A 24,366-nucleotide genomic window follows, 5' to 3' on the forward strand; every position below is an offset into this window, starting at 1 on the left:
AAATGCTATAGTATATCCCTTTGTTAGCCCCCTCCTATCCTGTTCAGTCCTTGCTCAGTGGACGTGTCTATACTACTTTATCCTCTTTGTATTATCATCATATGTCATTCTGTCATATCTTGGTGCACAGCTAGTTTAGTTTTTGGCTAATAGGTTTCTGTGCCACTTGTTAAATGAGTTCTGAGCAAGAAAATGTTAAGTGTTGTGACATTCCACCACAAATTCAAGAGACTTTGTACAACAATTTAAGTTCTTTCCTCCCAGTTTAAATCTGTGAAAAAAACATATTTGAGTAAGGACCTAAGAGGTCTGTTTGCTACATTGTTGCAAGCATTTAATGAATAGGTTCCATTAGAAAGAAATAATGGGAAAAATGGTAAATACTGTATGTTCTACCTTAAGTAGAGATCAAGTATTCCCTGTACATACCGGATCAGTCCAGACTCCTGGGTTTTGCCTCCGCACCAGCAGATGGAGACAGAGCAAAACTTGACAGGCTGTGCCATAAATACCAGGGTGCCACCCACAGCCTGTTGGTATTACTCTGTCTCCAGCAGATGGTCCGGGTGTACTTCCCACAGTCTGATTTGATTTAAAAAAAAAAAAAAAAAAAAAGATTTACAGGGATTTTAGTTAGTAAGGGTGTTTTTTGTGGCTTTCTTCCTTTCAATTAAGTTTAAAAAAAAAAAAAAAAAAAGAGAGAATTGAGGAAGACGTTCATAGTGCCGGTCCTTGTCTCCCAGGGGGTTGTCAGGCCCTGAGTGGATCATCCCCCCCTGGTCGAGTAGATTGCTGGGACTAAGGGTCGAGGACCCTGGGTTATCTTACAGCCTAGCCGGGGTGATACCGGGGAGCCCGGCTCACTCACCCCAGCTGGACCGCTTCAGAACCCGATGAGGGACAGCTCAGAGGTTTAAAAAAAAAAAAATAGCAGTTTTTATTTAGCGGCGGCTTCTGGACTCTAGTGCGGTGGTGGCCGATTCGACATTCTCTCTCCTCCTCTCCCCTCCTCCTCCCGTGGGTTTAGTTAGGGTGAGTTTTCTCGTTAGCGCCGAGCATGCCACGGGGGTCGGCCTGCTTGGCTCGTGGCTCGGATGGTGTGCGCCTCTCTCGGGACTGGCTGTGTTCAGCCTGCTTACCCAGAGGTGAGGGTCCCTCAGGATCATCTCGGGGAGTGGTAGTGAGGCGGCGGATGGTCGGAGCGCTCAGCAGCACCCCCCCCCCCCCCCCCAAGCAATTGGCAAAAATCACGGGAAAACCCGCCATCTTGGCGCCGGCTCCCCTCGCGGCACTGTTCGCGGCGGGGCCCAGAGATTCCCCGCACCGCCCGGCCCCATGGCCTGTTTTGCCAGAGGGGGCAGCGAGGGGGGGGGGCACAGGCACAGATTCTGAAGACTCCGATGCTTCTTTTTCCTCGGGATTTATTTTGGCAATGCATAGGGCCTTTAAAGCCTGCAAAGCCTATAAGAGGCACTCACCTCAGTCAGGGGGCCTTTAGGGCCCATACCCCACGGACAGGGCTCATCCCTGCTTGGAGAGCACGGAGGGGCGGCCCAAATCAAAACGTCCGTTGCGGGCTCTTCCCCCTAGGGAGGACACAGAGTCCCCCTTCAGCTTGATGGATCAGGAGATTCAGGAGGAGCCCTCCCTGCCCCCAAGGGGGGGGGGCAGAGGGAGATGGCAAACAGGCGCAGGGAGCGGCAAGGCAGAGCCAGGCTTCGGAGGGTGATGACCCGAGAGTGATCTGCCTTTTCCGAAGGGACGAGCTGGCTCCACTGATTCCCGCCATTCTGGGGGAGTTAGGGATCGCTACGCCGCCCGAGGAGTCTCTGCTTGGTTCAATGGATCCAGTGTTGATGGGTCTGAGTGGCCCTTCTACAACATTTCCTTTTCACTTCTCAGCGACGGATTTTCTCTTTCGAAAATGGGATACCCCAGACTTGGGTCTGAAGGTCACGAAGGCTATGGATAAACTTTATCCCTTGCCGGAGGATGCTCTGGAAGTCCTGCGGGTGCCGAAGGTGGATGCCGCAGTCTTGGGGTAACGCAGAGGACCATTCCGGTCTCGGGAGCCACGGCATTGAAGGATCTTCAGGATCGCAAGTTGGAGATTCAGCTGAAGAAGATTTTCGAAGTCTCCGCTCTGGGGGCCCGAGCGGTAATTTGTAGTAACTTCACGTTACGGGCCGGTCTACGTTGGGTGTAACAAGTGCTCGCCAACGAGGGGATTTCAGAGGAAGAAGCCAGACAAGCGGGTCGCCTTGAAGCGGTCGTGGCTTATAGTGCGGATGCCCTGTATGACCTCCTTAGAACTTCGGCTCGTTCCATGGTTTCGGCCATCTTGGCCAGACGCCTATTGTGATTGCGGAACTGGTCTGTGGACGGAGCCTCCAAGTCTCGCCTGGGATCCTTACCATTTAAGGGCAAGCTCCTGTTCGGTAAGGAATTGGAAGACATGATCCAGTTGCTGGGCGAAAATAAAGGGTACAGACTCCTGGAGGACAGGTCGCGTTCCAAGGGGTCCTTCTCGTCCAGATCCAGATTTTGGGGAAATCGTAAGGCTCGTGCTCCTCGTCCTAGTACCCCTTCATCCTCCTTTCGTTCTGGAGGGGGTAGGCAGCAGTCCCAGTCCTTTCGAGGAAGACTATTTGGTAGACCCACTTACGCCGCTTCGACTCCCTGCGGTAAGTCAGCATAATGATGTCCCACCGGTCCACCCCTCCATGCTGAAGGTAGGGGGCAGACTGTCTCTTTTACGAGGTATGGACCACAATCACAACAGACCAGTGGGTACTCTCTGTGATAAAACACGGCTATACCTTAGATTTTGTTTGCCTTCCCAATCCAAGATTTTTCCCATCCCTGTGCGGTCACGCGGAAAAGTGGCATGCGGTTCAGCAGACTTTGGTCCGGTTGTTGGATCTGGGGGCAATTGTCCCAGTTCCCGCATTGGAGCAACGAAAAGGACACTACGCCATATACTTCATCGTTCCAAAAAAAGAAGGAACCTTCTGGCCCATACTAGATCTAAAGTACGTCAACAGATGTCTCCGGATACCATGCTTTTGCATGGAGACCCTGAGGTCCAAGAATGCTTCCGTGAGGCTGGGAGAGTTCCTGGCTTTGCTGGATCTCACGGAGGCATATCTGCACATTGGAATCTGGAAAGATCATCAGAGGCTCCTCAGGTTCTACATGTTGGGGAATCATTACCAGTTTCAAGTGTTACCTTTGGGTCTTGCGACGGCTCCCAGGACTTTCACCAAGATCATGGTGGTGGTTGCAGCGCAGTTGCATCGGGAGGGGCTGTTAATCCATCCGTATCTGGACGATTGGTTGATCCGAGCAAAGTCCGAGGCGCTTTGTCGTTCAGCGATTCAGCAGGTTCTACAGTTGTTGCGCTCCCTCGGCTGGGTGGTCAATACATCCAAGAGTCACCTCAATCCCTCTGTCACTGGAATTTTTGGGAGCTTTATTCATGCAAGGCAAGGTTTTTCTTTCCATCGAGCACAGTCACAAATTACAAGACCAGGTCAGGGCCTTGCTGCAGAAACAGACACTGACGGTTTGGGACTATCTGCAGTTGATAGGTTCCATGGCATCGACACTGGAATTGGTACTGTGGGCTTTCGCACACATGCGACCCTTACAATCGGCATTGTTTTCCCGCTGGAGTCCGGTGTCCGAGGCGGTGCATCTGGCTCTCCAGGCCTTCCTACCCCTGATTCAGGGAAAGTCTGTCAGGGTACTGTCCGACAATGCGACAACGGTGGCCTATATCAATCGTCAGGGGGGGGGTGGGGAACCAGGAGTCTTCCGGTGGCGTTAGAAGCTCGGCTGTTAATTCAGTGGGCGGAATGGCACCTTATCAGCATTGCCGTGTCTCACATAGCAGGGGTAGACAACATTCACGTAGACTGAGTCTGCATCAACTAGACCCGGAGAATGGGAGCTTGCGGATCGTGTGTTCCAGCTAATTTGCGACAGCCGGCCATGGATCTGATGGCAACCTTTCAGAATGCCAAGGCTCCACGCTTCTTTGCCCGCCGCAGGGAACCGGGGGCAGAGGGGGTGGCCGACATCGATCCGTCTGTGTGTTTTTCCCCCCTGGCCTCTGATCGGCAAGGTCCTTCGCTGAATAGAGTCAACCTACGGAGGTAATTATGGTGGCTCCTGAGTGGCCACGGCGCCCGTGGTTTGCAGACCTTCTCAATCTAGCATTAGAGGAATCACTGCGTCTTCTGGAGTTACCGAATGTACTTCATCAGGGGCCTGTTTGTTTCGATCAGGTAGATCGCTTTTGTCTAGCAGCTTGGCGTTTGAGAGGCGCCGTTTAAGAGGTAAAGGTTATTCTGATGGAGTGGTCTCCACTCTCCTACAGTCGCGCAAGACCTCGACTTCCTTATCATATGTGCGAGTTTGGAAGGTTTTCGAATCATGGTGTGTTGCACGGGCGATTCGGGCTACTCTGGCATCTGTTTCTGATATTTTAGCCTTTCTTCAAGGATTGGCCAAGGGCCTGTCCTGTAGTTCATTACGTGTGCAGGTGATTGCCCTCAGTTGCTTACGTGGTTCTGTGGAAGGGGGGACGCTGGCGTCACATCCAGATGTTGCCCATTTTCTTAAGGGGGCAAAGCATTTACATCCACCGCTGCTTGTTCCTTGTCCCTCCTGGAACTTAAACGTGGTGCTAAACGCCTTGTGTGCCCCACCGTTTCAACCACTGAAGAGGGCGACATTGAAGGATCTTACGTTGAAGGTAGTATTTTTGGTGGCAATCGCTTCGGCTAGACAAGTTTCTGAACTTCAGGTGTTATCCTGTAGGGAACCTTTCTTGCGGATCTCTGAGTCCAGAATTAGTCTTCGGACGGTTCCCTCGTTTTTGCCAAAATTAGTTTCTTCTTTTCAATTGAACCAGTCGGTGGAGCTTCCTGCGTTTTCGCAACTCGACAGGTCGGATCCCTTTTCCAAGGACTTGAAGAAGCTGGATGTGCGTAGGGTCCTTCTACGCTATATGGCAGTTACTAATGACTTCGGGTGTCGGATCATCTTTTCATCCTCTGGTAGGGTCTCAAAAAGGGTAATATGGTGTCAAAGACCACCATCTCACAGTGGTTGAAGGAGGCCATAAATTCCGCATATCTTTTAGGTGGTCGGCCCTTGCCTTTGGGTCTGAAGGCACATGCTACATGTTCCCAGGCGGCTTCCTGGGTGGAGTGTCATCAGATCTCCCCACAAGAGATCTGCAGAGCAGAGACTTGGAAATCGTTGCATACGTTTGCACGTCATTATCGGCTGGATGTCCAGAATCCCAGGGAGGGCAATTTTGGAGCAGGCGTATTGAGAGCGGGCTTCTCCGGGTCCCATCCCAAGTAGTTTAAGCTCTGGTACATCCCAGGAGTCTGGACTGATCCGGTATGTACAGGGAAAAGAAAATTAGGTCTTACCTTCGATAATTTTCATTCCTGTAGTACCAAGGATCAGTCCAGAGTCCTGCCCACTTCTGCATTAAGTCGGAGAGTCCGCTGTTTCTAATTCTGCTCTAATTCATTTGGTCTGTGAAGATTCTTATACCTGTCTATTTCTGTTTTCGGGTCAGGTTCCTTGTTGGAGCTAGTGACCTTCATAATACCCCACGGCAACTCAGATTGCTTTCTGATTGTTTGGGGGTTTTTTTGTTTGTTTTTTTTTTTTACTGCTATTGGGGGTCACATATAATTATTGGTCCAGAGGTATATTGTGTGTGTGTGTGTGGTGTTTGGTCTCTCTTTTTTTTTTTTTTTTAAATTTTAAAATTTCAAAATGGCTGACTAAGGAAAACACCAAGCGCAGAAGGAACCCCTTGCAAAATCAAATGCTGGTGTGGTATAAATAAAATGCCCCTGAAGCAGAGGTAAACAAAATGTGATAACTCATCAGGCTGAAGACCTCTGAAAGGACTATTTTAAGAGAAGTTATACCCTGTTTTTAAGAGTATAAATTTTTCTTTAAAAAAACAAAACAAAATGCAATATACTTTTGGACTAAGGATTAAATGAGACCCCCAAACAGTGGTAAAAAATCAGAAAGCAATCTGAGTTGCCATAAGGTGTTAGGAAGGTCCTGCTAACAAAAATATAATTTTGGTATTCTTTGATAAGATATGCCAGTAATTAACTAAAAAGAAATGTGTGTATGCTGTGTGGCCATAGGATTGACTTGTATGGCTGAAATTTTCTCTTCAGAGAACACATGTTGCAGATTAGCAACTTTGCTTTTTGTGGTGAATACATCCCTTACATAAAAGCTGTATTATAGACTTCAGAAATCAAATGTGCGCACTATTTTTTTTTCTTTTTTTAAGGAAGGAAGATTGTTTTTTTTTTTTGTTTTTTTTTTAAAGAGTATAAAAGTGAAATACATGGAACAGAAAATACCACACCAGAGGAAAAGAATATGGCAATGAACCCTTAGAATGGAAATAGTAGTAACATATAGCTGAAAAGTTGCGAGAATGGATTGTACTGCCTTCAAAAGAAGTTCACTTGACTTCTAACTCTTGCTTTCCATTAGAAACCTCCTCTGTACTGAATATTGCATTTGTTAGACTTTGAAGTAGAAGCTCACAGAGAAATCCTAATGTAAGTGAAAGCCTCTTTGCTTTCTGCTTTTTCTGTAGGTTGTACTCCTGCTTGGCGAATGGCAGTGCAGACGAGTTCCAGCGAGGGGAGCAGCTCTTCCGGTTGAGAGCAGTGAAGGATCCTCTCCAGATAGGTGTGTGGAAGCTTGACTTGAGTTTCTCATGAGTCCTGCACCTGTTAAAATGTACTTTCCCAGGCTCAGAAAAAGGTAGAAGAGAAGGATTTAAACTCTGAAATTTTCTTTGAAGCCTTATATTTTAAAGCTCATTTGGAGTCTGGAAGAGTGGCAGCCTATAAACTGAAATTATCTGCATATTGCTGATATTGGTGAACCCATAGTAAAACTTGAGTATAAAATTATCTATTTATACTCCTCCTGGAATAAATGTAATAGAGCAGGGCTTCCCAAACCTGCTCTGGTGACTCCACAGTCAGGTTTTTAGGATCTCCACAAAGATTATGCAGGGTTTCCAATGTTTGTAGATTTCTCTCTTGCATAGTCATTGTGGGATAGTCTGAAAATCAAATTGGCTGTGGGGACACCAGAACAGGTTTGGGAACCCTGTAATAGAGTAAAAAAGGTTCCATATGAAGACCACATTGTAAAATTATTTTATTTATTTAGACATTTATAAATGTCTCTTCCCGTTTTAAGAATCGCTCAAAGCGATGTACAAACAATATTATGCACATCAGCTAAAATAAAACTAAAACAGAACAAAAATATGCACATACAATTAAAATATCTCAATATTTTAATTATTTTCAAGTATCTGCTGTATACCTTGCCTAACAACCTAACTTTACCCTTTCAATATACTTTTACTGCTACTGATCAACCTGTTATAGCCCCTTCCATACACTTAAATTACTGTTCCCTTTACATACCCAGATCAGGCCAGACTCCTGGGTTTTGCCTCCCTGCCAGAAGATCAAGACAGAAAAAGTTTCACTGAAACTGTACATAACCCAGTGTGCCACATGTAGTCTCTCAGTATTTCTCTGTCTCCAGTAGATGGTGTAAAACCTGCAGTCTGAAGAGAGAGAGAGAGAAAAAAGATTAAAAGATTTCTGGATCCTCCCAGGGGGTTGTGAGGTGCTGGTGGGGCTATTCCCCCCCCCCCCCCCCTGGTTTGAGGTGGAGGAGCCAGGGGGTTGGTGACCCTTCTGATAGCTCGGTCCAGAGGTCTGCCGGGTGGACATCTGGTGGTCCCCCACAAGACAGTGGTGGAACCTACTGGCAGTTCTGCGCTGCAAGCCCGGTGGAGCAGGGAAGTATCCCTTTTATACAGTTTGCCCTGGGCTGGGTCGCTAAAATTTGCAGAAAGGACACCAATGCCGCGTCCCAGTTTAAATCTGTGAAAAAAACATATTTGAGTAAGGACCTAAGAGGCCGCCTAGAGCCAAAGTTCAGGAGAGCTAGGTGCTGGGGACAAACAGGTCCAAGTGCCTTTCTATCTGTGAGGCTTACTGTCTGATAGTAATTCAGTCCTTGTTCTCCATTTGTGTCAGCGCTGTTTAGATGCTCAAAGCGATTTGACTACTTCAGCTTTTGCCCATGTTGGAACATCCCTTTGGCCTATAGTATCTTGGAAGGGATTGGAGTGAGAGGTGAAGCGATGGTCAGTTCTCTTCCTCCCGTGTTCCTGAGGGCAGAAGCTTCTGCACGCGAGAGGTTGGAGAGATCATGTTTGGGCCTATGGACTCCAGTATAGATCCATCCTCATTTTCAGGGCCTGCAGACCTTATGCAGGGGTGCCCAGCGAAGGCAAAGCAAGCTACTTTGTAGGAATCGCATGCTCGGGCCTCCCATTTGTCAGTCACGGCGGGCAAATGCCGCAGGAAGGCTGGTAATGTTCAAGGGGTGTAGATCGTGAGACATCTGAGGATTCTGATGGGGAATTGGCTTTCTCACCTCTAGAAGTGCGAGAAATTGCATATGATTGAGAGCCGCTTCAGACTCTGCTCAGATTTTTTTCTTTCTTTTTTTTCACAGAGATGTCTTGCTGAATCTGTTGGCTCAGACCCTGACCATGCTCGGCATGGTCAGGGTCTGAGCCAACAGATTCAGCACTTACTGTGCACTTACTGTGGCTGGATGTCAATTTTTAAGTTGTCCTGTTTCTTTTTCCCCCCATACCCAATTCAAGAGATATTGGATTTAAAGAAGGTAAATGCAGCTTTCAAGGTTGCCCATTTCTGCATGGAAACTCTGAAGTCCAACTAAAGTCTGTCATAGCAACGGCACGCAAGGGAGATGCCTTGATAGAGGTGTATCTGCACATAGCCATCAGGCCAGAGCACCAGAGATTCCAGAGGTTCATGGTCCTAAGGGAACATTTTCAGTTTTGAGCCCTTTCCTTTTGGCTGGCAACGGCTCCACATACCTTCACCAAAGTGATGGTGGTAGGTGCGGCTGCATTGCAAAAGGAGGGTGGGTTGGTGATTTATTTAGTTATTTTATATGTTTATTTCCAAATAAAGATCACAATGGTTTACAACAACAAACATTTTATGGCAAGACTTATACAATGACTTGTTATAATCACATAACATACATAATATGTATGTTATGTGATTATAACAATGTTATAATGATGTTATGTTATGTGGCTTGTGTGCGGCGTAGGCCTCAAAGGGCCTACGCCGCACACAAGCCACGCAAGCAACCACAGCCCGCAATCAGCTACAGCAACCGCTCATCAAACCAACACATACACAGCAGCGCTCGAAACTCTTGAACCCACGTCCACCCTAGAAATAGCGAACATCCTTAGGAAGATAAAACCGTCCTCTCACCCCTTAGACCATATACCATCAAACCTGCTGAGTTCAATCCCTGACATCATTGCCAAGCCAGTTGCAGATATCATTAACTGCTCCCTCGCCCAAGGCCAAGTTCCGGACCAACTCAAGTTAGCATTGCTCAAACCTCTCCTCAAAAAACCCAACCTTCCCACCACAGACCCGGCTAACTACAGACCTATAGCTAACCTCCCCATTCTAGCTAAAATCATGGAGAAAATTGCTAACAGACAACTTTCTGAATTCCTTGACGACAACCATATCCTCACCACTAACCAATATGGATTCCGGAAGAAAAAGAGCACCGAATCCTTATTATCCACACTAACGGACACCATTATCTTCAATCTCGAAAAAGGCCAACCTTGTCTCCTCGCGCTTCTGGATCTTTCCTCAGCGTTCGACACCGTGAACCACTCTAGCCTACTACAACGTCTTACAGACATCGGCATCACAGGAACAGCTTTCAATTGGTTTAAGTCCTTCCTAGAGAACAGAACATACAAAGTTAAGATAAACAACAAGGAATCTCACCCCATCCAAGCCAAGATGGGGGTACCACAAGGATCATCACTCTCCCCCACCCTCTTCAACATTTACCTTCTCCCACTCTGTCATCTACTTACTAACCTCAAGCTCACCCATTTCTTATACGCGGATGATATACAAATTCTCATCCCTATCACGGAGACCATACACAAAACCATGGACTACTGGAAAAAATGTCTCTCATCCATCAACGATCTTCTAACCAGCCTCAACCTGGTTCTAAACACCAACAAAACGGAAATACTCATAATAGCACCGGATCAACCTGCCCCGCCAACATCCAGCAACTCTCCAGACACCTCAGGATATGCCACCGCACCTCAAGTCAGAGATCTGGGAGTACTACTAGACAACAGACTCAGCCTCAATAAATTCATAAATAACACTACAAAAGAATGCTTCTTTAAATTACAAGTGCTAAAGAAACTAAAGCCTCTTCTACTCTATAGGGATTTCCGCACAGTACTCCAAGCCATCATTCTCCCTAAACTAGATTACTGCAATTCACTCCTGCAGGGCCTTCCAGCATGCACCACCAAACCACTCCAGATGGTACTGAATGCCACTGCAAGGATACTTACAAACGCCAAAAAAAGGGACCATATCACCCCAATCCTCCAGCATCTCCATTGGCTGCCCATCAAATATAGGATTCAGTTCAAAACCTGCATGATGATTCATAAGGCCCTACATAACATCTCTCCACTCAACTTAACCTTCCAGCTTCAACTACACTCCTCTAAAAAACCAACCAGAAGGGCATACCAGAACAGAATGATCACCCAACCTGCAAAATCTACCCTGAGGAAACGTGCTCTATCTACAGCGGGCCCGTCTCTCTGGAACTCCCTACCACCGGACCTCCGCATTGAGCCGTGCCATACTACTTTTAAAGTGAAACTCAAGACTTGGCTCTTCCGTCAAGCTTTCCCAGAGAGCTAAAAGCAAGAAGAACAACAACCATCCTTGCCTTACAGCAATAATCTAATGTTTATATTACTTCAGTTATATGTTTCCAAGTTGTGTTCTAAGTTGATCTTAGTTGTTTTTCCCAATAGATTGTACTTTATTATATATTATCCGTTCATTAATTCGATATGTTCCATGTAAACCGCCTCCCCGGCGATAGTTATTTCTGTTAAATGTGAACCGGAGTGATATGTATTGTATACAGGAACTTCCGGTATATAAAAACCAAAAATAAATAAATAAATAAATAATATACATAGGCATGAACATTGACTTAATGTAATCAGGTGTGAGAGAGATCTATGGGGTGTTCTAGAGTTTTAACTAAAGGTACTGGGATAAGAGGTTAGTGGTTTATAAGATATGTTTCATATTTTTTATTTTGACGTCATTTGGGGTATGATGGGCTGTTCGTTTCTTTGACCTTATTGGTGCTTGTTCTGAGCACAGGTAGTTTTAAGTTGTCTTTATCGGTGTTTGCTCTGATTTCAGGTACGTTTTAAGGTAGGTGTTAGGTATTTTTAAATAACTATGTTTTCAGTTCACTTTTGACTTTCTTTCTGGGGTCAGTCATAGTGTCTCGGGCAGTAGGTTCCATAATATTGGGCCAGCAATGGAGAACACACGGTCTCTTATTTTTGTTAGATAAGTATTCAGTAATGTTGGCACAGCTAATAATCCTTTTATTCTGAGGTCTTGGAGATCTCTGTGGTTTTGTATGGTTGTAGTCCTATGGCTGCCAGACCTAGGTTATTATAATGGATAGTTGTATCTATTAGTGTTAATACTTTGTAGTGAATTCGAGATCGTACAGGTAGCCAATATAGAGCTATCAGTGAGTGCATGATAATATCAGATTTTCTTAATCCTGTTAAGAGCCTTGCTGCAGCATTTTGTAGAAGTTGTTGTAGCTTTATTAGATAGGTACTCCTAGTAAAAGAGAGTTACAGTAGTCTGTTAAGATGTTTAGGGTTTGCAGGACCGAGCGGAAGTCTTCGTGAGTCAGCAATGGTTTGAGTTTATGTAGTAGGCATAGTTTCCCATAGCCTATTTTAATTAATTTGTGCTTTTCCATTGTTAGGAATGCAGATAGATGAAAGCCTAAGTCTCATGCTTGTTCAGAGGGTGTAATTTTAAAGTTACCCATGTTTAGTGGATGGGGTGTAACTATGGGTGGGTTTCTTCTTAGCAGTATGATTTCAGTTTATTTTTTTTTTGTTTAGGGTTAGTTTGAGTTGGGATAGTTAATATTGTATTGCTTTCATTTGCGTCAAGATTGTCAGTGCTGTATTTTCAGCAGATTTGGTGCACGGTATGTAGAACTGGATGTTGTCAGCGTATAGGTAGAAGGTGATTCTTAGATCTGATAGTAATTTGCATAGAGGAAGCATGTAGATGTTGAATAGAATTGCCGAGACTGTTGAACCCTGGAGGACACCTGTGTTGTCTGACACCTTCCAGATCATATAGTTGCACAGTTGGAAAGTCCTTTTTGATAGGAAGGAGGTGAGCCACTTAACATTGGCACCAATCCTGCTTTTTATTCAGCTGATGGCATAGGAGGGTGTGGTCAACAGTGTTGAAGGCTGCTGTTGTGTCAATTAACACCAGGAAATATAATTCATCATTGTTAAATCCCCATAATAAGGGGTCCATTAAGGATATGAGTTAAGTTTCGGTTGAGCAATTTTTCCTGAACCCGAATTGGTTTGGATGATGTATGTCATGGTTGTCTAGAGACAGTCTTAAAGATGAGAGAGAACAGCTTTTTCAAGGACTTTTGAGAGGAAGGCCAGGTTGGATATTGGATGGTCCCAATCATTAGAACTGCCGGTTTTATTTTTTAGAATAGGTTTTATCACTGCTTGTTTCACCCTGTATGGGCCTATTCCTTCAGAGAGTGATTGATTATGGATGTGATTGCTGGAGTGATAATGTGTATTAGTTTTAAGGAGCTAGCTAGAATTGGGTCATGAGGGTGGCTTGCAGGTTTTATTTTAGAAATGATTTCACCACTGAATCTGGATGACTGCCTCATTTGTGCAAAATCAGAGAACTTCTGTCGATACTCAGTACAAAAGGTATTGATGTGCTTGTAGTCTCTATGATAGGTGGTGAACCTAGCAACGCTTAGCAGAGAGAGATTGCTGAAATTGCAGAATCAGATTAGGCTTCTGCTAGAGCTTTCGGTTCCCAGGGTCTGGGACTATTTACAGGTCCTGGGTTCTATGGCATTGACATTGGAATTAATGCTTTGGGCGTTTGCACATACATGGCCTCTGCAGGGGGCTCTTCTTTCCTGCCAGAATCTATTATTGGAAGAGTTTCATCTTCCTCTTCCTTAGAAGGGGAAGCCAGGGACAGTCTTTCATGGTGGGTTACTTGCACCAGTCTTGAGCATGGTGCGGAAGTGGGGGTTCCGAATTGGGTAATAGTCACCACTGATGCAAGCCTCTCCGGATGGAGGGCGGTATGACAAGACCAGTCTGCACAGGGCCAGTAGTCGAAACAGGAAGCCTTGTGGTCTATCAATCAGATGAGCGGTGCATTTCGTGTTGCTTGCCTGTCCGCCAAGGTTACACAGCCATCCAGTACAGATACTATCAGACAATGCAATGATGATGGCCTACATCAACCGTCAAGGTAGAACCAAGAATCAGGCAGTGGCTCGAGAGCCCCATGAATTGATTCTCTGGGCAGAGCAGTACTTGGAGCAGCTGGTAGCAACTCACCTTGCCGGAGTGAACAATGTTAAGGCGGATTTTATCAGTTGCAGAAAGTAAAACCCCCAGGGAATGGGAGCTGTCGGAGGCAGCGATGAGCCTCATTCACAGAAGACGGGGGTATTTCGATTAAAGAGAACACCAAGGCATCAGTTTTACAGCTGTTGAATAGAACACGGTACAGAGGGAATCGGAGCTCTGGTGCTGCTGTGGACTTGAGGGATACTTCTTTGTGTTTCCTCCCATGGCATTTGGTATACAAGGGATTACAGTGGATAGAGAAACATCCGGACAACGTGATCCTGATAGCTTCAGAGTGGCCACATCATCCATGCTTCCCAGACCTGATCTGAACCTTAGGGGCCATAGATGGGCCTCTGAGGTTCAGACATCAGTTGAATCTTTTCCACCAGGGCTTTATATTTTCAGGTCAGGCAGCTCACTTCTATCTTGCAGCTTTACTTCTGAGAGGAGACGTTTGAGATGGAGGGGATATTCCAAAGCAGTTATTTTCACCTTTTTGCAGGCTAGGTGACCTTCGACATCCTTGACATATGTGCAAGGATGTAGAAGGAGGATCTTTGAGTCCTGGTCTACTGTTGATGGATGCAGTCTCAACTTGTTCATGCTATGGTTTTGCATGTTTTGGCTTTTCTACAGAGGTCTCCGGGGTAAGATGTAAGGGTCCGCACATCCGAATGTTCTATGGTTTCTTCAGGGAGCTAAGACCTTGCGTCCTCAGGTGCAGAACATTTTGTCTATCTTGGAATCCAAATTTAGTCATTAAAGGATTGTGTGAGGCTCTGTTTCAATCACTAAAGAGAGCTAAGGTTAAGGACTTGACTCTTAAACTGGTTTTCTTGGTGGCTATTTGTTCAGCTAGGAGAATCTTGGAGCTCCAAGCACTGTTGTATAGAGATTCCTTCCTAGAGATGTCTGATTTGGAGGTACCTTTATACATGGTGCCCTCCTTTTCTCCATCTTAGACAGTGGAGCTTCCATCTTTTAATGGATTTGGATCCCTCTACGCCTCATGCAGAGGAGTTTAGGCTCTTAGATGGGAGGCATGCATTACTGAGGTATCTAAAGGTCACTTATGATTTACATAGATTGTATCACCTTTTTGTAAAATGGAGTGGGCCAAATATGTCATCTAAGGCTACAATTGTACAGTGGCCGAAGGAAGTGATCAAGTCAACTTACATTTTTAAAGGGTGCCCGCTGCTGGGGGGTTTAGGGGTACACTCAATGTATTTGTAGGCTACTTTCTGGGCTGAGTCACAACAGGGTCTCCACATGAAATTTGCTGGGCGGCTACTGGAAAGTCATTGCATACTTTTGCTAGGCATTATCACTTGGATGTCGGGGCTCTGGTTGGTAAGGGGAGCTTAGGTACATCCCAGGAGTCTGGACTGATCTGGGCACATACACGGAAAGGAAAATTGGTTCTTACCTGCTAATTTTCATTCCTGTAGTACCATGGATCAGTCCAGAGACCCGCCCATTTATTGGGGGAGAGTCCACCACTCATACTGTTGCTTTGTATATAGTGCGGAGTTGTTGGAGGTTTTCAGTGCTGATTGCTTATGTTTAAAATTTGGGAAATGAGCTTTCCATTATCTTTTTGGGCAACTTCACCTTCTGGCTCATTGGAGTAGGGGAGCAAGTTTGCTTAGAATTGTATGGTTGTTGCTGTCATCTTGGCTTGGGAACAGGACAATACTGAGGGACTACAGGTGGCACACTGGGTTATGTACCTTGTCAGTGAAATTTTCTGTCTCTCAATCTGCTGGCAGGGAGGCAAAACCCAGGAGTCTGGATTGATCTGTGGTACCTCAGGAACAAAAATTAGCAGGTAAGAACCAATTTTCCTTTACTGCTCATTAGCCATATTTTCAGCACTTTGAAATTTCAATAGATCTTGTTCTTCTCTTAGACACCCATGAAACTCATTCCACATCTTCAGAATTGCTATAGTAAAATCTTTTTTTGTAACCACATTTTTCTAAAAGCTTTTACTGGTGGTAGGTGCAGCTGTGATTTTTGATTCAATCTCCGTTCCCTCTCTCTGATACACCACTGAATTCGGCTTTTTAATTGCAGCAGTCCCAAGTAATGTAGCTTTTAAAAAAGCTACATGGCTTGGGATTTTTAAAAACGCACCTCTTGTGCGACCAGCATCCAATATAAATTTATCACTGACAGGTATGCTGGAACACTTCTTGTGCACCCCAGTACTACCTGTGCTGCCACATGTTGGACCACTTGCAACTTTCTTGTTAACCTGTTTCTCCAAAGATTATTGACTCCAATTTTAACTCTTCTGCCGATAGTAACCTCACCCCTTTTTAAAGAAGGATGAGAATTCTAGTCCTGTACCTAATTTCAACAATTCAGTTGTACTAGAATTCAACACCAATCCATTTTCTCTTAACCAATAAGCCACTGATAATAGACGTTCATTCAGTTGTAATACAACTAATGATTCGTTTCTTCCCAGCAGGGTCAATATCTGGATATCATCCACATAAATAAATGGGATGCACCCAAAAGATCTCAACTTCCCCATTGAAACCAGAAACAAATTAAATAGGAGTGGCAACAGAGTGGCCCGCCTTGCACAACTTCTCTACAAATTAGCTTTTACGACAAAACCCTTAGCTTAATTTTCTTTTTTTCTTTTTTTTTGACATATTCTCATTTCTGTTACTTTAAAACTTGTCTTGGAGCCTAACCAGTAACAACACTGAAGATTTTAATATGCAGGCTTGTGTGTGATGGCATAATGTGCTATTAAGGCAAATAAGCACAGTTGTGTGGAACAGTATTCTGTTGCATCCTATTCTGTATTAGCAGCATAGTACGCTGTCTTCATAACAAGCAGGCTAGTAGAGTTTGTGCTCAAAGCTGATACTATACAAACATTTTTTGAGCATCAAGACTTTGCTTGTTTTTTTTAACTTTTTTTTTACAAAGCAGGACCTTTGCAGTTGTAAAGACCTGAAATGTTTTCCATTTAGTTTCCAGTTTTATTCAACGGGAATAATTGAAATTAGCTGTCGTAACTTTGTGAAAATGTTGAGGAGCTCAGGATGTCTCAAAGGATTTGGCACAAATTCATAGACCCTTTCACATCAAATGAAGGATTTCAAATCTAGCTAAGGTCTGTAGTGACCAAAATATCTTATTGTCTGAAACCTGGAATGAGCTGGTGGTTTCTGTTCAGTTTGTATCACAAAAACTATTTTATAAAAATTTGGTACAGTTGTTAGTTTCGGCAGAGAGGGCAAAGATTGCATAGGCAGCCTGAATTATCCCCTCTCTAGACTGCTATATGTTGTGAGTGAAGCAGTTTGTGTGTGTTTGTAAAGCTTGCATTGCTGCTACCTATGAGAAATCTGTTGCTTGGTGCTGCTGTGCATATAAAGCTTGTACTGCTGTTGCTCATGTTGTACCTGTTTTTGTGGTAGGGCTGTCTTTTGTGTATGTATGTGTGTTTTGTAAAGTGTGCACTACTCCTTTCTGCAGCTTTCCTGCACTGTATTTGTGAGAAGTTTGCAGTTACCTATATTGTTCCTGCCCTGAGATGGGGCAGAGTGTGTAAAACACTGCTGCTACCTTTACTGTACCTGATCTGAGATGGGATAGTGTATAAGGCAGGAGTGAGAAACCTTTACCTCTGGTGTTAGGGGGAAGACATGCACTGCTTCTACCTGTGCTATTGTTCTGGGGTGGGGAAGCATGTGAGGGAAGCTTGCACTGCTGCTGCCTGTGCTGTACCTGCTATGTGGATAAATGGAGCATAACAGTTTGCAAAGCTGTCAACCCAGCACCTTTGTTAAGCTTTCGATTGCATTATGAAAATGCCCTTTTTTGTAGAAATATTGATTCCCTTAAGTTTTGCGCAGTTAACTGTATAGGCTTCATCTAAAGATTTATATATGAGCTTACTGTAATTCTGAAGGTTTTTGATGACACATTTTGCAAATTGGCTGTAAAGTGGAGAAACGTTAGATTACAATTGATGGACATATTTTTCCTACTGATGAAGTGAGATTATTAGGAGTCAAATTGAATTAATCATGGTCTATGGAGAGTCATATTTGTTCTCTTCTATGCATGGCTTAAAGTTGATTGTGTTTAGTGAGACAAAAACATGTTTAACCTTTACTGCATTGAAATCTGTGGTAGATGCGCTTGTCATTGCTTTCTTAGACTGATGCAGTGCAGTTTATTGGGGGTCTCCTAGTATGTCTGATCAGAAAGCTGCAAATGGTTCAGAATATGATGCAAGGATAGTAATGGGCTGCTCCCTTACTACTGAAATTACACTGGTTCCTAGTAAGACTTAGATATAAATTTATTGGTCTTTACTTTTTTTTTTTTTTTTCCCCAAACTTATTTATTGAAGTTTTGGAAACAGTGAGTTACAGAAAGCAAGAAGAAGAAACATAAGCTAATCATAAAGATCTAGAAAATATTGCCAACAATACATATTTCCAAAGACGTGAACATTCAACTCAATGCTTCACCTATATTCCCCCCCCCCCTCTGTTTAGAGTAGCTTTATCTTCTTAGCTTTCAATTCTTTTCTATATCTTTTAGTACATCATCTGTTTCTTGGCATATGAACCTATATAGTTCAAAGCAACCAATGGTCATGCATGAAACAGAGCCCAAACAGATTCTTGAATGGATGGGTCCTTTGTGAATAGGCTGCAGTTAACTAATTAAACTACATTTATTAAATTTGTGAAAAGCATTTCTAAACTCTATCTTTTTATAAATTAAGGATTGTACTCCTCGTTTCTGTAGGCAAGGAAAATAAAATTTCCCAGATTTGCAACCATTCATAGCAGATAGATATTCGAAAGTGAGAAGTTTAACCATACATGATTTCCACTGAGAGAAAGTAGGCACATTTTTTCCAACCCATGAAAATAAAATATTCTTCTTCACTATCAATAAGCTTCTAGCTAGGAAAAGGCATTGGTGTTTAGAAAGGGAATCCGCGAGGTCGCTGAAAACACCAAAAAGACACATTTTTGGTTGGTGGTAAAGAAATTTGAGAGATTCGCTGAATACTCTTAACTTTTCCCAGAATAGACATACTTTTTTGACAGATCCAGAAACTGCGTATGTAATCTCCTCAAGCTACTTCACATTTTAAGCATATAAAAGATGAACATAATTTTGCATGAAATGCTCTGTCCTGTGAGATGAAGGCTTGGTGTAAAAACTTAGTGTCTTTCTCAATACTACATTTTCAGTGATTTTATTAATGTATTGAAAGCATTTCTCAAATTCCTGTAGTGTCAGGTACAAATCTGGACAATTTTTCCAATTTTCGAAAGCAGCGTTCAAACTGCCATCTTTTTAGCTACTGATTGTAACACATTATTGAATCGAGCAGACAAGGATTTCTTTTTTTTATTACCAATTAAGATATCCTCCAGTGACCTGTGATATTGTAATCCTGGGTTATGTTTGAGATTTTCAGCCACATGGTGTCTGATTTGTAAATAGGCATAAAAATCACTTTGTAGCAACTAGAATTGGTTTTGGAGATCCTGAAAGCTGTGTAGAGTATTAGAATTCCCTATGAATAACTGTTGGAGTTGTATGAGCCCCTTCATTTTCCAAGTTTTAAAAAAACTGGATTTTCAATCCCTGGGCTAACTGCGGATTACCCTGTATGGAAATGTGGTCAATCTACTCTGTAATCGAGCTAATTTACACAACAAGGCACATGCCTTTTGACATGATTTTACAATTAACAGATCATTTACATCTCCAGGGATATCATGATCTTCGATCTGAAGCATGGCATTTACCCCTCCTAGTTTGACAGGTTTCATCAAGACTTCCAAAGAGATTTTGGCTTTTTTCCCATTCCATAAAAACAAAGTAACATGTTTATTTTATCTAAGATCCTTGCTATGTATCCACATTGGAAGCATTTGTAGCATATAAAGCCAACTGGGGAGAGAGTGTTTTCAAGATGGCGGCGTGAATGGTTGTGTTGATCCTGCTCTCTTTGAGATTTCCTGAATTACCTGGTTCAATAATCGGGTGTTTCTTCATTCTTTTGATATGCCACATAAACGCAAGGGGATGGTTCGGGTATACTCAGCAGAACCCGTTACCACCCCAGAGCAGAGGTTAATTTCTCAATTCGCCTTGCCGATACAAATGACGCCGGGGCTAAGCCCCATTGATGGAGCAAGGAGAGGAGACTTATTTTCGTCGGGGGATGTTTCGCTGTCCCCGCCGGACCCCAGACCACCTCCATTAGCTTCTTCACCGGGAGTGTCGGTAGCTGAGGCGGGAGACGGTTTGCCCGTCGGACACCTTTAGTCGGCTGGGATCTCCGAGGTTGAACTGGAAGCAATTGCAGTTTTGGGAGACTCGGCACTCTGGGATCCCATGAGTGGAGGGGCGGCTGGAAGCCCTGAACCCACCGTGGAGGAGGAAGGAGCACAGGGAGATCTCCCCAGAGCATCAAGAGTGCAGTGTGAAGATTTTCCTAAACCTGAGATGGTGACTATGGACTCCCTATGGGAGTTCATGGCAGGTATGTCGAAACTGCTACAGGAACAGACACTTTGGGTAGGAAATGTTGAGAAGAAATTAGACTTAATGATAAAAGAAGTGTTTAGCTTTACAACAGCAGACACAAACTGTGGAAGCAATTAAACAAGATGTTAAGAATATACAGGAGACTACTGGGGGCCTTGCCCACAAAAATTCCATCTTATTGCGAAGACTGGAAGTGGTCGAAAACTACTTAAGACATTTGAATATTAGAATTCTGAATTTTCCGAAGATAATGGGAGAATTACCTTTGCTTACATTGAAAAGATATCTTAAAAAGGTTTTAAAACTCCAAGAAGAAAAAATTCCATCATTCAAGAAGATAAACTGTCTCAGCTGTTACCATTCAAGAGAGGAAAGAGATAAAACCAGATTTTCTTAACCTGACCCAATATCTTGAAAATTCGGACTTGGAGGTAGTGGATAGAGCAGTATTGTTTGTGTCATGTTACTCAGAACAGGATTTTGCCTTCATTATGAAAGCATATTTCAAAAATTTAAGTGCTCTGTTCCATGGTCAAACAGTTCGACTGTTTCCGGATTTGGCCAGACCCACTCAAATAAGGCGAAAAGAGTTTTTGCTACTAAAACCCGAAGTAACAGCGATAGGGGCAAAGTTTTTACTCAGTTATCCATGTCGTTGTATTATAAAGATGTCTAATAATACCTTTGTTTTCTTTATTCCGGAACACTTGAAGCAGTTCTTAGTAAGCAGAAGGCAGAACAGCGCCACAAATTAATAATGGGGTGTGTAGGCTAATGTATCAGTCCGCCTATCTGTGATATTGTTCTTTTAATTATTGATGTAACGAGTTCCTCTAAAGATAGAAATTACTCTCTCCAAAATTTTTTTCAAGGTTTAAATAGTAATGTTAAGGGGGTCATGAAAATGTATCTCCTTTAAAAAATATATTTATTGTCACTATTGTAACCATATTTAATACAAAGTGTATTCTTTGTTTAGTTATTGTAAAACTTAGAAATAAATAAAAAAAACCAACTGGGGATGATCATCATTTTTAGCAGTTGAACTTTGCCCAACAAAGATAAAGGAAGGGTACTCTATTTACTTAAAGAGCGAACCATATTCTGTAATAATAATGGTGAAACATTAACCTCGTAGATCCAGTCAATTTTCTTAAGGATTTTAATCCCTAATTACCTCATTTCACCTTCAACCCATCTCAGTGGAAACTACATGTCCCAGTCAGCTTTTAAGCTATCACTAACTTCTAAAACTTCAGATATGTCCTGATTAATTTTTAGCCCTGCAAACCCACCAAATTTACTTTGATGTCATCAGCAAATGCAGCTATTTTAAAAGAATGGAGCTTTCCCACAAAACCTCAAACTGCAATATCATCTATCTTCCTTAACAGGAGATCTATAGACAAGATATAAATTAGAGGAAAGAAAGGACAACCTTGGTGGACCCCTCTATTCACTTGAAAATCAGAAGATTTATATCCATTAGAGATGATGATGATAGGTGATGGAGATCTATAGAGTATGGAAATGTAGGTAATCATATCGCCTATGAATCCGTATCTCTTCAAAACAGAAAACATGTAAGGGCAAAGGGACCCTGTCGAAAGCTTTTTTGGAATTGAAGCCACTGTTAGAATGTGACTGTTTACAAAGGAAATAGCTGTTACCAATTTAATGATATGTGAACTCGCTGCCCTGCCTTTAACAAACCCCATTGAATCCTAGAGATAATCGATGGGAAAACCAGGCCTAATCTGTAGTGAGAATTTTTGCAATTATCTTTAAATCACAATTTAAGAGAGATTGGCCTGAATGAAGTAGGTAGTGTTTGGTCTTTCCCTGGCTTGGCTAATACTGAGATGAAGGCTTTATTAAAAGCTGTGGGAAAGGATTCTTGCTTTAATGTTTCAAGGATGACATTTTTAAGGGTCTTTATGACTTGTGGACTTAAAATCTTAAAGTAATCATAGGTACACCCATCAGGTCCTGGGGCTTTGCAAGATTGTGCAGGTTGTCTAGTAAATCTTGTAGGCCTGAATAGGTCTGTTCAAAAATTCCAATTGCTGCTCAGTGACTTGTGGCAGTTGAAGATCACTAAAGAAATTCTTCTTCTTGACCACCTTCTATCCTCTGAATATAGAGCTTTGTAAAAATTCCACAGCATTTCACAAATGTCTACACTTCTCATGACTAGTTCTCCAGAACTACTTAACCATTCAGTGAACGTTTTCCTCCTCCATACCTTCACTGCATTTGCTAGAAGTTTCCCCCCTTTATTTCCAAAGCGAAAAAAATTGTGCTCTGAAAACTGTAGAGAATACTGAGCCTTCTGATGTAAATATGTTAGGATCCGGTAGTATTTTTACATAATACTCCTTACTTTGCTTAGTGGGAAACATTCTTAACTTTTCCTTTGCAATTTTAAGTTTAGTTTCCAACTGGAGAATAGTTTTATTCAGTCTAGCATTTCTCCCGAAGACGCATGAAATTATTTCTTCTCTTAGAACTACTTTACTTGTTTCCAAAAAAAGCATCTTTGTTTTTGATTGTTACTGTCTACAAAATTTGCCCAGGCATAAAAATGCCTGGAACTCAATATCCCCTTTCAGATAACTCAGAAATTTCCAGATTCTTTCTCTCCTTCCTTCTTCTGATACTTTAAAATCCAGCCAGATTATGGAGTGATACGATATTATTGGGAGGTCTATCTCCACCCTTAAAACTTGTGGGGAAAAAAAGTTTGGGAAACTAAGATGTAGTCTAACCTTGACGAAGAAGTTTGGGGTCTAGAGATGTGTGTGTATTCCTTTATTTCAGGATTCAAAACTCCAAACATCACACAAATACAATTCCTTGCAAAGATATATATAATTCCCTTCTCTTTAGATTTCCTTAAATAACTTGTGGCGACTTGTCCAGCAGAGTTTCATGTATACAGTTGTATTCTCCAACCATAAATAAAGTACCTCGTAAGTTAAAGAAGTAAATTAGCTAAATTGGTGAAAAAACAGTGGTCCTATTCATTGGGAGCATAGAGATTCCAAATGGTAGTGTCTCTTCCATGAACTTTCCCAACAATGATAATATATCTACCATCTGTATCATGAATCTTCTGTACACATTGAAAATAGACATTTTTATACTGAAGTATGGCTACTCCTGCTTTCTTCCCTTTTGCTTCTGGAAAAATAACATAATTTAGCCCATTCTCTAACTAGTTTCTTACTTTCTATGGCAGAGAGGTGCATTTCTTGTAAACAGGCTATTGAGACTATGCCTGTTCAAAATTTGCAAAACCTTCTTCCTCTTAACTGGAGAGCCTAACCCATTGACATTCCAGGAAGTAAGACAGAATTAGCCATTTACCTGGAAAGAATGTTTAGTGTTAAAGATAAGTAGTAATATAAAGTTGCAGGGCTCCCAGCCTAGCCCCACAACCCAGAAAAAGTTAAATGGATATCCAATACGACTTCACCTAGACAAATAATGTCCCATAAATCATTTTTTATTAATAGAAATGCAAGTTAAATTTAAGCAGCTTATTTTCCGATTAAACTAAACTTACCCTTCTTTGTCCCTTTTAACCCCTTTCTCTCTCCTACTTTGGCTAATGCTTGCTGCCCACTAGCAAGAATGAGGAACCTGTTGTGAACGAGTACCATCCCCCTATCTACTCAGTTTAGTATCAGCCCTGTGAATGCACCAATTAAAGTAAAAACTCGATCAAGAGGTTCTGAGGTGCATACCACTTCATACTTTCCTCAGTATCAACAAAAAAAATAAGGGTAATCATTGCATCCTTAAGAGATGAAAATTAACTTGCTTGGTTAAGAACAAGTAAACAAACCACCGCTCTGAAGCAGGACCAGTGAAACTTTGCTTTTAATAAAGGCAGCATAAAACAATCAGCAAAAGAAAAGAAACTAAGTGCTCCCAATTCAGTGCGCTTCAAATAAGTGCCATCTATTGCAGCCTCAGTCAAACAATCAGAGCTTGAAGATAATCTGAGCTCTATAAGAGCCGTCGCCGGTATGACCCTTATAAGTTGTCATTGCAGATTCGAAACTCCTTGCATTGGATACAGGGTGCACTACGCACTGAAAAAAGTAAAGGCTGTG

The 24,366-nt window shown here is 42.8% G+C and overlaps 1 protein-coding gene across 1 annotated transcript in view; it reads left to right on the forward strand.

Annotated features, from left to right (window-relative positions):
* The window catches only part of ZSWIM8 (zinc finger SWIM-type containing 8), a 328,217-nt gene that overhangs the window by 37,288 nt on the left and 266,563 nt on the right, over window positions 1–24,366 (forward strand). Inside the window, exon 4 of the mRNA XM_029608976.1 lies at window positions 6,659–6,753. Coding sequence (XP_029464836.1) covers window positions 6,659–6,753 — 95 coding nt within the window. The remainder of the gene's footprint in view (window positions 1–6,658; window positions 6,754–24,366) is intronic.

Source organism: Rhinatrema bivittatum, chromosome 7, assembly GCF_901001135.1.
Source record: "Rhinatrema bivittatum chromosome 7, aRhiBiv1.1, whole genome shotgun sequence".
Classification (NCBI taxonomy): domain Eukaryota; kingdom Metazoa; phylum Chordata; class Amphibia; order Gymnophiona; family Rhinatrematidae; genus Rhinatrema; species Rhinatrema bivittatum.